Source organism: Balaenoptera physalus, assembly GCF_965194825.1.
Source record: "Balaenoptera physalus genome assembly, contig: HAP1_SCAFFOLD_811, whole genome shotgun sequence".
NCBI classification, from domain to species: domain Eukaryota; kingdom Metazoa; phylum Chordata; class Mammalia; order Artiodactyla; family Balaenopteridae; genus Balaenoptera; species Balaenoptera physalus.
The window spans coordinates 414,742-427,568 of NW_028125969.1; the positions used below are offsets into that span (position 1 = coordinate 414,742).

At 59.0% G+C, this 12,827-nt stretch overlaps 1 protein-coding gene and 1 pseudogene across 2 annotated transcripts; one reads left to right on the forward strand and one right to left on the reverse strand.

The window, feature by feature from the left end:
* Positions 1-278: 278 nt before the first annotated feature.
* On the forward strand, positions 279-6,225 carry LOC309653672 (unconventional myosin-XVIIIb-like; the record flags this gene model as incomplete). The annotated part of the gene is made up of 5 exons (XM_082478521.1): positions 279-1,237; positions 3,275-3,417; positions 4,250-4,350; positions 5,405-5,468; positions 5,881-6,225. The coding sequence occupies exons 1-5, from the start codon at positions 931-933 to the stop codon at positions 6,223-6,225; spliced, it is 960 nt and encodes a 319-aa protein (XP_082334647.1). The 5' UTR covers positions 279-930.
* A 507-nt stretch (positions 6,226-6,732) lies between these two features.
* Positions 6,733-10,759, reverse strand: LOC309653673 (thimet oligopeptidase-like; annotated as a pseudogene). The gene is made up of 6 exons: positions 10,434-10,759; positions 9,992-10,263; positions 9,416-9,791; positions 9,111-9,336; positions 7,852-8,213; positions 6,733-7,238 (listed from the first exon to the last, which is right to left on the reverse strand). The product of its transcript is annotated as a thimet oligopeptidase-like (transcript).
* Between the last annotated feature and the right edge of the window lie 2,068 nt (positions 10,760-12,827).

Genomic DNA, 12,827 nt, shown 5'->3' on the forward strand with positions numbered 1-12,827 from the left:
TATCTGTTCGGAGGGGGACCAGTTGTCCTGGTTTCCGTGGGAGGGAATGGTTTTTCTGGGACATGGGACTTTCAGTGCTAAAACCAGGGTGGTTGGTTATCTTAGTTCTTTAGTTGAGGGACATTTGGGTTGTTTCTAGTTTGTTGATGAGTTTGAATACCTACTCCATATAACCAGTGACAGAGGGTTTTTTGGTGAACACAAATGTCCATTTCTCTTGGGTAAATACCTAGGAGTGGGGTTGCTCAGTTGTATGACGGGTGTACGTATCACTGTTAAAGAGGCTGCCAAGCTGTTCTGCAGAGTGGCTGTATTGTGTAGCATTGTGGGAGAATTCCACTTGCTCTGCATCTTAACCAGAACTTGGTAGTGCGTCAAAAAAAATTAAAAACAGGTTTTTTAGCCATCTTAATAGGTGTATAATGATATCTCCTCACGGTTGGCAGAGATTTCCTTTATTCGCCTTGAGTAGTGTTGTGCCCCCAGTGCCTGGGTTAGTGCCTGCTATGTAGTAGACACTCAATGAATTTTTTTTTTTACTGAGTGAATGAATGTATGGATGGATGAATGAATGAAGTCAAAGGGGCTTCCGGTATCTAAATCTGTTATAGCAAATACATAGCACACGTACCGCCAATTCCCCCATGCCCCATTCTGTTTCCATGGCAGACGTCACTCATCAATTGAGCCATTTTATCCACCTGCTTCATTTCAGACAGGTACGATCCAGTCCTTTGTGTAGCAAGTGAGATGAGCCCCATGAGCTAATGCCGCTTTAGTTCAAGCCTCTCATTGGCTGAAGAAGAGGCCAGGCTCAGAGCAGGGTCCAAGGCTGCCCAAGGACTCACAGCGAGCCAGTGGCAGGACTAGATCTCCAGGCTGGGTTCTCCCCAGAAAAATGCACGACGTCTCTGACAAGGCTGGAGTAGGATGGGAGGCATGGACGTGGATCTGGGCTTGAGGCCGGGTTGGAGCATTGTGGAGTGCTCCCTGGGCCCCGGCTGGGTGGGAAGGCTGATGCCGGTGCTCTTCCTGCAGGTGCCCAGGAGCTGCCGGGATGGCCTACCCACCCACGTTGGCTCCCTGGCCCAGCGGGTGTACTGGGCTCTGCTGAGCCAGCAGAGGGACCAGAGCATCGTGGCCCTGGGCCAGAGCGGTGCTGGCAAGACCACCTGCTGCGAGCAGGTCCTGGAGCACCTGGTGGGGATGGCAGGCAGTGTGGATGGCAGGGTCTCGGGTACAGTGGTCTCCAGGTGACGTGCAGCTGGGACGTGGTGGGGGCGGTGGCATGGGGGAAGGGAAGGGAGAGTCAGAGGGGGTGCTGGGCGGCTCTTTCTTATATCTGCTCAGCTAGCGTTCACTGAGCACCTGTGTGCAGACCCTGTGCTGGCTTCTGGGCAGGGCCACCCCTAGTCTGTTGGGTACTTTTGTGTGAATTAGAAACAGGTACTCCTTGCCTAAGACACTCACTGCCACATGTGGAACAGTCGTCACGCATTGACATTGTTAGAACCAAACACTTGACCACCACGTTCTGGGCCATCATCCTAATAAGTATACAGGCCTATGGCTATCTGATATAAATGCTGTGCCCTTAGGTGTGGTGTCCTTGTGCAGCGCACAGCCCACTGGACTGTGCAGAGGACCCGATAAGTAAAAACAGAGACAAGGAGGCACTGACAGCCGGAAGGGAGACTCAGCTGCACATCTGTGCCAGACTCCGATGCTCTGCACCGCTTGCTGGCCGAGCTGGGGAGGGGAGAGGCGGAGGGAGCACAGAGAAGGGGCCGGGGGGCTTCCTTGAGGAAATGATGTTTGAGCTGGGCATTAAAGAAAGAGTTTCAACATTGTAAATCAACTATACTTCAATAAAAAATAGTGTCAGTTGGTGATAATAATTACAATATTGATGGTGATCGTGGTAAATGCTTGCTGAGGACTTACGCGCCAGGCTCTATTCCAAGCAGGTTAACTTATTTATTATTTAAAACATCCCTATAAGGTAGACGTTATTATTATTTGAATTTTATAGATGAGGCCATTAAAACGCAGGGAGGTTAACCAGCTTGCCCAAGGCCACACAGCTCATACATCCTAGCACCGAGATTCAAACACAGACAGTTTGGCTCCAGAGCTGTTACCCCTGGGCCAGTGTTCTCAATGTATTGTTGCCCCTCTGAGGAGCCTTTTTAGTTGTTCTTTCTCCTAATCGTCTCCCACCATGAAAAGTTAATGCCATAGATTCACCATATATTTGCTTATGCAGTGTGTGTGTATGTGTGTATATATATACAGACACACACAGACGTGTGTGTGTGTGTGTGTGTGTGTGTGTGTATCTGTGCTCTATTCTATACATAAGAAAGGAAAACTGCCCCCATCCTCAAGAATCAGTTTCTGCCCTCTTGGGGGCAGTATTCCCCCTGCTGAGAATATATGGCCCAGGCAGTATTGCTTTTCTAATAATAACAAACAATACTAACACCACCACATTTGGAGCATGTTCTGAGCACTTTACATTATTAAATCTTTTAGTCTTTGTGGCAACCACATGAGGTAAGTAAGTACTATTATTACCCCCATCTTATAGATGGGGTATCTGAGGCACAGGGAGGTTAATTTATTCGCTCCAAATCAGGTGACTAACAACGGGGAGAGGCCATATTCAAGCTTGTTTAACCATTGTACTATCCTGCTTCTCCACTGGGGTTATTCCAATGCTTTATTGATCACCTGTTCTGCACCTGGCCCAGGTTAGAGCCCTGTTAGGAGGAGCTGGGGATACAGCAAGGAGAGGCCCTCCCAGAATGTAGTTCTGCTGAAAGTGTGTGTTGGGGGAGTGGGAGTCAGGCTAGGCTGTATCCAGGTGCCTAGCACATAGTGGGTGCTTGTTAAATAGTTATGTTAAAAAGCTTGGGACTGCTGGGCTTTTTGAGCTGGCTGTGATGGGCGTTCCCCGAGAGCAGGTCCAAGAATGTTAATGCTCTGCCCTCCTCCTAGACTCCACCAGGCCCAGGAGGCCATAGGGCAGCCCTTGTCACTCAGATCGTACCAATCCTAGGTGTGTGTATGTCCCCTTCTGGGCTCACTCTTGCTCACCCCACGCCCCTGCTTGCAGCACAGGGCCAGCCCAGCAACGGAAGAGGTGTGGCTTAGAGCTGAGTTGGGGGAGTGGAGGGGCCCCTGCTGGGGCCTGGGGCCAGAATGGGGTCCTGTGAGAGGTGGGGGTGGCAGCACCCGGGCCACGGGTGATGCCCTGTCTGTGCCCCACCAGTGGAGAAGATTCGAGCCACCTTCACTGTCCTCCGGGCCTTTGGCTCCGTGTTCACCGGCCACAGCCGCCGTGCCACCCAGTGCTCCATGGTGATGTCACTGGACTTGAACGCCACAGGCCGAGTCACGGCCACCCAGCTCCAGGTGAGGCCTCTGGGTGGGAGGGAGAGGGGGCTCTTTGGGGCTGCAGTAGCCTCAGCCCCACTCAGCAGGGCCCACGCCTCCAGCTGGGACCCTGGAATGTGTCTAAATGGTCATCGCTCCCCAGGCCAAGGCCAGCTCCTCCCCACCTCACTCAGTGCCCAGACATCTCCTCCCGGAGCAGGCCGGCTCGTCTGTGCCTCGGAGTATCACAGGGATGAAATATTCATGAGTAGATACATAATTCAGCCGCTCATTAGCTGGGTCTTAAAAGCGTAAGCTGAAATTAAACAGGCGCTCGCTGGCCTTCTGCGGCAGCCCGTGTGTGACAGGCACATGGCCTGTTTGTTCCTCTCTCTGAAATCACCTGGCTCCTCCCCTTCCCCCCCCCCCCGCCCCCGCAAACATTCTGTTTGAACAGAAAACAGGATTAGGTTATTAGAAGGGTTGTTTGTATGTGGAGCTAGGAGAATACCCAGACTCGCTGGTGCACGATAAATCCCTTTCTGTCCCGGCCCTGAAAGTCTACCGTGCATCACCATGTGGGTCAAGTTATTAAGGGCTTCGGTTGCATAAGAGTGTGTTGGAGGGCGGCTCTGGGTTAATTGTTAGTACCCTTGGATTCCTTCATCGGAATGAGCCCGTTGCATTCGTTGATTGCCTGCGTGGACTCTGAATCAGTGAGACAAAGGCCTGGCACGTTTTGATTTGGAGGCGTCCAGCCAAGTTGGGGCCTGAGGTGCTGCCTCGAAGAGTGGGCCTGGGGGTTGGTGGGGGTGTGCGGGCAGCCTAGCGGGGCCTCGTGCTGACCGGCGCCTGTCCTCTCCCCTGGCAGACGATGCTGTTGGAGAAGAGCCACGTGGCCCGGCAGCTGGAAGGGGAAGGCAATTTCGAGGTTTTCTCCCAGATGCTATCCGGATTGGACCTGGCTCTCAGGTGAGTGACTGGGCTGAGCAGGGACGGCCGAGGGCAGTGAGACAAAGGGCCTCCGCTCTCCAGGGCCCCAGCCCTGCCTCTGCCCAGAGCTGAGAGTCAGTGGAGCCCAGTGGTTAGGAATCTGGCCTCTGATTCTTGCTGCCTGGTACTGCTCCTGGGCTGGGTGAACCTGGCCAGGTGTCACCTGCTCTGAACCTCCGTTTCTTCCTCTGTAAAGTGGAAATAGTACCTTGACTGCTGACCTTACAGGATTAAGTGAGATAAGTCACATATGGCTCTTTATACACGCTGGGGGGTGGTGGTGGATGTCTGCTGTGACGGTGACATTTTGGTACAGGTTCTGACAGCAGCGTGGGAGGTGGGAAAGGAACAGCAGACCCCAAATCTTCCAGAAGCTCCTAAACTCTGTGAGAGCCTTGGGTGCACCTGAGGGTAGCTCAGGGCGAGGAGGCACCAGGTGGAACAGCAGAGAAGCCACAAGACTCATCTGGGAGGGCCTTCTGGGGGAGGTGGCCCAGGGAGTCATCTCTGCCCCTCGCTGACTCCTGGGAATTCTTGGACATGTGGCTCCCTGTCTCTGAGCCTTGGTTTCCTCATCTGTTGAACGAATGAGTAAGGTTCTATCTAGTGAAGCTCCAGGGAGTGCTCACCCCAGGCGAGGGGTGATAATTTTCAATTTGCCTCTGCGTCCCCCATCATTTGTCTCCTGCCTTCCACCCCCATCTGAAGGGCAGGCCCAACCTGTCCTGAGCCTCCTGGCTAAGGCCAGAGGGGCACCTTACCCTTTGGAGAGAGGGCAGATTAGAGAGGAAACTCCCAGTTTTCAGAGCAGGGTAACTGAGGAGTAAGGAAGCTTCTGGAAGGCCTTCACTTAAGAAGGGCCCATTGAGGGCAGCAAGTGAGGAATATTCGGGAGGCAGGGCCAGGGCCTGAGGCAGACCCCGGGGCCACCTGGGGCACTCTGTGGAGCCCCGTGCCATGATGCCCACCTGCCCTGCCAGGCCACTGGTGTGGGTGGGTCCTCCCTTACTTCTGGTCCCTTCTCTGTTTCCAGGACAGAACTGTACCTGCACCAGTTGGCAGACAGCAGCTCCTTCGGCATGGGCGTGTGGCCTAAGGTAAAGAGGAGGTCCTTCTGGGTGTGAGTGGGTGTCTGTGTCCCCATGGCCAAGACGGGCGGGTCCCCTGTGTGGCTCGTCCCTCTGCCACTGGGGTGAGTAGTTGGCAAGGGCTGGTCACGTGGGGGAGGCAGGGTTGCCTTTATGGGGCCTGGGCTTGTCAGGGAAATGAGTCTTGTGCTAATAAAGGGAACCAGGAGGTGGTTTGTGTAGAGGTAAGGGCGCGGTCTCCGGGACAGGCTGTCTAGGTTCAAACCCCGGCTCTGACACTTACTGGATGTGAGACCTCAGGCATGGACCCTAGCCTCTCTGAATGTCTGTGTCCTCTTCGGTAAAATAACAACAGAACGAGCGGGCAGGCTGAGGGGAGGACAGAGCGCTCCGCTGCCTGGCGTCCTTTGTGGGGGCGAAGGGCCGGAGGCAGGGCTCCCGAGGAGCTCAAAGGCCAGGGAAGGACACACGGGACGGTCCAGAGCCACCCTACCGCTCCAGTAGTGCAGCACCCTCTCTGAATTCCTACTGCCACCAAAACACATCCCTAAGGCCTTTGGGAAGAATCGCTAGGACCCAGGAAGGTGGCCCCTTGCTGTGGTCCAGACTTCAGCAGCTGCCGATGACCAGAGGGAGCCAGCCGGCCGGCCGTGAGCAGGAGGACAGGACACGGGGACAGGGACAGCCACAGCCGGGCTTCCCGCAGCTGTGCCCACCGCCAGAACCAGCTCCAGCCAGTCACAGCCCCCGAGATGCCAAACAGTGACGGGCGAGAGGCTGGCAGGAAACTGACACCCCCTCACTGGAGAGCCTGCCCGGTCGGGGTGCGGGGCACCATCCCCGTCTGAACTCACCCCACAGCTCAGCCGTCTCCCAGTGACCCAGACGCGTCACCACGGCCCCAGGGCTGATCCCCGACCAAGGTCAGAACTCCCCCCAGTGTGACGGCCCCCATGCCACTCCTGTGGTGGAAGGGACGGCAGGCAGAGACCAGGAGTAGAGTCTTTTTTATTAATGGCTGCGTTTTCAAAGAACCGTTTTGTTACCAGGAAAGCTCCCCAGGAAGGGATTGCATTAGTGCAACAAGGGGGAGCCTTGATGCCAGGCTTTCCAGACACTTCCAGATGGAGACTTTTGGCCTAGGCCGGCCACCGGGGACTCGGGGGCTGGGAGGACACGCGGCCCCTCCCCTGCCCCGACGGGGCGCTAAGGCACCCGGCCCGCCTCGGGGGGCAAAACCCCGTGCCGTCAGCAGGCCGGCGGCTTGCAACCCTCAACCTGCAGCCCTTTGCTCAGGAGGAAGGCGTCCTGCGTGGGGTCACAACCCAGGAAGAGCTTCACCATGCCCTTGGCATCCTCGGAGCCCCCTGGCCTCAGAATGCAGCTTCTGTAGTCCATGGCAACCTGAGGAGAGGGGGCGGGGCTGCAGGAGGGTGGAGCACCCCCTTCACGGAGGGCGTGGGTGTGGCCACCTCTGCTGTGACTCAACAAAGGGCAGGGGAGCAGGGGGTTCTGGGCAGGGCCCTCAGAGCCTGGCAGGCCCAGGCGGGCGGCACAAGCATCTAGGCCCAGGCCAAGGACCTCCGTGTTGGTCTGCACGGCAGGCTGGCCTCTCACCTTGCCACTCAGGACGCCCTCCTGCTTGAAACGAGTGTGTGGACCGTGTCCGCGGAGTACACCTCGCTGCACAGGTAGCCATAGGACTGGGCGTCGTAGCTTCCTGCCAGGTGGCCGAAGGTCGCAGGCAGGTGGGTCCCTGGGACACACGCGGAGAGGCTCCTGCCCGGCCCCCTGGCCGCTCTGTGCCCCTTCCCCAGAGCCCAGAGCTTGGGGCCTCAAAGCAGCCCTGTCTGAGTCCCCTGCCACTAGAGGGAGTATTGGCCCAACACTTCTAGAAAACGGGGACCTTGCGGGCAACTCAGTGGAGGGACACAAATCAATCTTTGCCGACTTTCTGCTGAAGCTCATGAGGGTTCACCCCTAAGCCTCTTACAAGGACAGCTGCCCGAGGCTCCAAGGGATGAGTCAGGGCTCGCCCTCCAGCACGGGGAGAGCGCGGGTTAAAGCGCTCACGAGGGAGTGAACTGCGTCTCCGCACCGACACGCACGGGCAAACCTCGTCGACGCGTTCCGTCCGGGGTATGAAGCCCTCTCCTGCCTCTTCCAGGCTCTCGAGAAAGCACGTGCAGATACGCCCAGCCCACCCTCGGACTCCGCGGGCCACAGCTGGAGGGACCAGCCCAGGAACCCAGGCAGGAAGAGGCCAGAGGTCAGCGGGCCTCAACCAGAGCCCGTCAGTCGGTCCCCCTTCACACACCACCAGAGGATCCTCTTGACCTGGGCAGTAGCCGCCAACCGACCGCTAAGGTGGGCCCGGTGTGCGCTTGGCTACCTGGCGTGGCTGGGACCCCGAGGATCTCCTGGCAGAGGCGGGCATTGTCCTAGGCCGGGTCCGAGGGCGTCTGCGTGTGCAGGGCCTGGTCCACCTTGGCCAGGACGATCTGGCGCAGGTTGAAGAGGCCTGGAGGGCGGGAGGAAGGAGACGGGGGTGCTGGCACTGTGTCCAGGCCGCGCTTTCCAGCCGGGCGGTCCGGGAGCCCCTTTCCTTTCCCTCGGCCCAGCCGCACGGGGGTTGGCCAGCCGGGACTTGATGAGCTTGTCCAGCAGCTCCTGGGGGACGGCGCTGCCCGTGCCCCGCCGAGACTGGCAGCAGCGCCAGGGCTTCACAGGGCGCGGCGTTCCCGGCCCCAGAGCCTACCCTCTGGTTCTCATCACCGGCTGTTACCAGAGCCGCAGGCAACGTGCCTTTCTTTTCATTTGTCTTTTTTCCGGCCCTCGACCATGCAAAGGTGTGAAGCCCTGCCACTTGCTGCCACGTGGATGCACCGTGAGAACACGATGCTCAGCGAGAGAAGTCAGACACAGAAGGACACACAGGGTGTGACCCCACTGAGGGGAAACGTCCAGAACAGGTAGATCCACAGAGTCAGAGTGGGTTCCTGGTTGTCAGGGGCAGGGGAGGGGAGGGAATGATAACTAAGGGCGTGAGGGACCTTTTTGGGGTGAGGGAAATGTTCCAGAACAGGGCAGTAGTGACGGCTGCACAGCTCAGTAAAGTGTCCCCACGCGCTCCGGTTGCAGTCTGTGAGAGCATCGCTCTCAGGACGAATGGCTGACCGCAGGAAGACTGAACTAGCACTGGGTCCTGGGCCCAGACGCTCAGCTGGGGACCCCCCCCCATTGGGAAGTCACTGGGACTTGCTGAGCCTCCACCGAGACTGGCAGCAGCCCCAGGGCCTCACAGGGCGTGGCGCTCCCAGCCTCAGAGCCTACCCTCTGGTTCTCATCACCGCCTGTCACCAGCCTTGCATGCAACGTTCCTTTCTTCTATTTTGTCTTTTTTAAAGGCAACTCTTGAATACATGTATTTAACATGGAGGGAACCAGTCCTGACTCCTTGATCTGGGACTTCCAGCCTCCAGAGTCTCGAGGACATCCACTTCCGTTGTTTACGCGCCCAGTGCGTGGGGTTTGATGATGGAAACTGACACCGAGGGCGTCGCCTCGTGCGGGGTGACATCAGCGGAGGAATCCCGTGGCGAGGGCCTGCCTGAGGACCACGGGAGAGCCCGGGCCCTCCCCGCCCCCTGCCTTCAGCCCCTTGCCCGCACCCTCCTGGGAGCGGAGCTGGTGCATCGCTTGCCAGAACTCATGGAAGTAGGTCTCCAGCTCATCATACTGCAACAGGGAGGGCGGGTTGGGCGTAGGCTTGGTGAAGTTGGCCACCATGGCCGCAATGGCAATCTGGCGCCTCCCGTCCTGCTGCAGGCAGCCCGGCTGCAGGCCAAAGCAGGCCATGTGCCCGGACTTCCCTTCCCTGGGGAGGGACGCGGGTGAGGCCCCGCTACCACAGAGGAGCCCCGGCCCACGGCCGACAGGTTCCCCCACGCATGCACCGAGGGTAGAGGTCCAGGTAGAACTTGCTGATGGATGACCTTGCCCGAGGCCACGTCCCGGACCCTGTAGAGCCTCACATCTTCATCTTCGTGACACATGTTGGCGCCTTCCTCCAGGTCGAAGGTCAGTCCCAGCAGCTCCTGGGAGATGCCCAGCCGCCCACGCGTGACCACCTGCATGGGGAAGGACTCATTGAGCAGGTACTGGCCCACGTGGTAGCGCGTCTCCTCCCCCTGGTTCATGTAGTAGCGCAGGTCCTAGACGTTGATGGGCCCGTCAAAGTGCAGGCCCCGCCTCTGGCACTCAGCCTTCTTTAGCTCCAGGATCACGGCCGCTCCTGCTCCCCGAGGGGCTTCAGCTTCTGGGCCAGCTCATCTGCGGGCGGAGGGGAGAGGCTCGGCTATGTCCCTGTGGCAGCCCCCCAGCCGCCCCCCACCCCACGCCCCTCGAGGCAGAATGAAGGGTTGGGGAAGGCGACCCCCAAGGGCTGACACAGTGGGGTCTCAGGCAGCACCACGTCCAGTCAAGGTCCACCTGATCCCCGTCCCCACTGGGACTCGGGGAGGCGGGGTTACCTAGGAAAGTGGCCACCACCTGGCTGGTCTTGGCCATGTTCATCTCCAGCACGGAGTCGGCACGCGTGCTGAATCCCAGCAGGCGGGACTTATGAGCCTGCAGCCTTACCAGCTCCCCGAGGATCGCGCAGTTCTCCTGGAACCCAGAGACAGCCAGCGCTGGGGACCGTGGGCCACGCCCTCCCCACAGGCCCCAGGCCAGGTCTCTGTGGGTGGGCAGGGCTCTCAGGCCACTGGCGGGCACAGCCAATCCCCCCCCTCCTCCTCCTGGCCTGGATTTCTAGACACTTTGGTGCTGTCCTAACATGTGGTCTTTATGAACACAGGTCCTTTTGGAACCAGAAACGGCGTGAACCATGACGAGCTCTAAGGCCAAGGGCAGGAAGAAATGTGACCAGGCTCTCCAGGAGCCACCCAGGGGCCTCCCCGGGCTCAACAATACAAATTTGGCTGCCGTGCAGACAGCAGCTCATCCCCACGGCGCCCGAACACCCAGCCCCTGGACGGCGAGAGACCTGTTGCTGCAGGTGGCCCGTGGTTGGCTGGTGAGGCCCGGCCCCAGGCGTACGCCACCTTCTCTGGGGCCACCTCTCCGGGTCTGCGGTGGGGTTTTCCGGGGAGCCCCCAGTCACCACAGGACCAACGTGGCCTGTCTGCAGCCCAAGAAGGTGGGGACACAGGTCTGTCCCCCGTGGACATCACCCGCGAGGCCGAGCAAGCACCAGTGGTGTCTGCGGGGAAGATGAAGGGCTCATGCACAGCCCCCATCTACTGAAGATGCTAAACGAGAGAAGCACAGACTGCAGCCACATGCGGTATGGACCAAACACAAGTGTCCTTGCAGGAACCGATGTCTGAATGTCAAGGCTGTTCCCGGGCCACAGTGAGAAGGCCCAGGCCCCACGCAAGGCACAGAGAGGGGATGGGGGGAACATCTGCGAATCTGAGCTCATCGGGCATCACCCCAGAAGGAGAGGGAGAGAGCCAGAAGGAGATACGGAGGGAGAGGGAGAGAGAGGGAGGTACAGACGTCTCTCCCTTCCCTGGGGGTTCTCTAGTGCAGCCAAGGCTGAAAACCACTGCATTTCGGGAGGTGGGTCCTCGTGGAAAAGTTAAATAGTAGCTCATGGCATTATCGACACATATTTAAAAGGAATATGGGAATCTTGGGGAGTCAGGGAGGGGAGCTGGCGGCTGCCTCGTAAACGAGGAGAGATTGGGCGTCAGAGGAGGTGCCTGCCTCCGCCGCCGCCGCCGCCGCCGCCCCCCCCCCCAGGGCCCCGCAGACTTCATATCCCAGCTGTGGTCCCGGGCTGGAAGGCAGTGGGGAGGTCAGGCCGTCCCAAGCATCAACGTTGACTTCAGGGCTGATCTAAAAGGCGCCTGGTGTTTGTTGAAGCAGAAAAAAGAGAAAGCAGTGGGCAGAGGATGGGAGGGGGAGGGAGCCCCCATCAGCCCTTCTCCCTGTCTCCCTCTCTGTCTCCTTCCCTCCCTCCCTCCCTCTACCTCCCTGCCTCTCACTCTCCCTCCATCTTTCCCTCTGCCTCTCTCCCTCCCTCTCTCCCTGTCCCTCTTGCCCTGTCCTGTCCCTCTCTCCCTCCCTCCATCCCTGTCTCTCTTTCCCTGTCCCTCTCTCCCTCTCCCTCTATCCGTCCCCCCTCCCTCTCCCCGTTTCCCTCTCCCTCTCTGCCTCCCTCTTTCCCTGTCCCTGTTTCCCTGCTCTGCTCTCCCTCTCCCTCTTTCCCTCTCCCTCCCTCCCTGTCCCCCTTTCCCTGTCCCTGTTTCCCTGTTCCACTCTTCCTATACCTCTTTCCCTCTCCCTCTCTCCCTCTCGTGCTCCCCCTCCCTCTCCCTCCACCTCCTTCCCTCTCCAGAGAGAGAAGGAGGTGGAGGGAGAGGGACAGAGAGCAGGAGAGGGAGGGGGGAGAGGGAGAGAGGAATAGAGGGAGGGAGGGAAAAACAAAGACGTCTCTTCCTCCCTCCCTCTATCCCTCTCTCCCTCCCTCTCTCCCTCTCTCCCTCTCCCTCGCTCCCTCTCCTCCCTCTCCCTCCAACTCTCCCTCTCCTTCCATCTCTCCATCTCCCTCACTCCCTCCCAGAGACAGAGAGACGGAGGAAGAGGCAGAGACAAGGGAGAGGGAGAGAGAGGGGGGAGAGAGGGAGAGACGGAGAGAGGGAGAGAGAGAGAGGTCTCTTCCTCCCTTTCCCTCTCTCCTCCTTCTCTCCCTCTCTCCCACTCTCCCTCTTCCCTCTCCCTCTCTCCCCCCTCCCTCTCTCCCTCTCCCCCTCTCCCTCGTCTCTCCCTCTCCCTCCATCTCTCCCTCTCTGGGAGGGAGTGAGGGAGAGGGAGAGACAGAGGGAGGGAGAGGGTGAGACAGAGGGAGGGAGAGGGAGAGAGGAAGGGAAAGGGCGAGGGAGGGAGAGGGAAGGAGGGTGAGACGTCTCTCCCTCTCCCTCTCCCTCTCCCTCCCCCTCCCTCTCTCCCTCTCCCTCCCTTCCTCTCCCTCTCCCTCTCCTAGAGGGAGGGAGGGAGAGGGAGAGACAGAGGGAGAGGAGAGGGGGAGTCGGAGAAGGAGGTAGGGAGAGGGAGAAGGCGAGAGGGTGCCTGCTTCCCTCTCTGTCCCCCTCCCTCCCTCCCTCCCTCTCCGTGTCCCTGTCTCCCCCCTCTCCCTCTCCCTCTGTCTCTCCCTCTCTGGGAGGGAGAGAGGGAGAGGGAGAAGGAGGGAAAGTGATGGAGGGAGGGAGAGGGAGAGAGGGTGAGGGAGAGAAGGAGGAGAGAGGGAGAGGGAGGGAGGAAGAGAGCTCTCCCTCTCTGCCCCCTCTCTCTCCCCCTCCC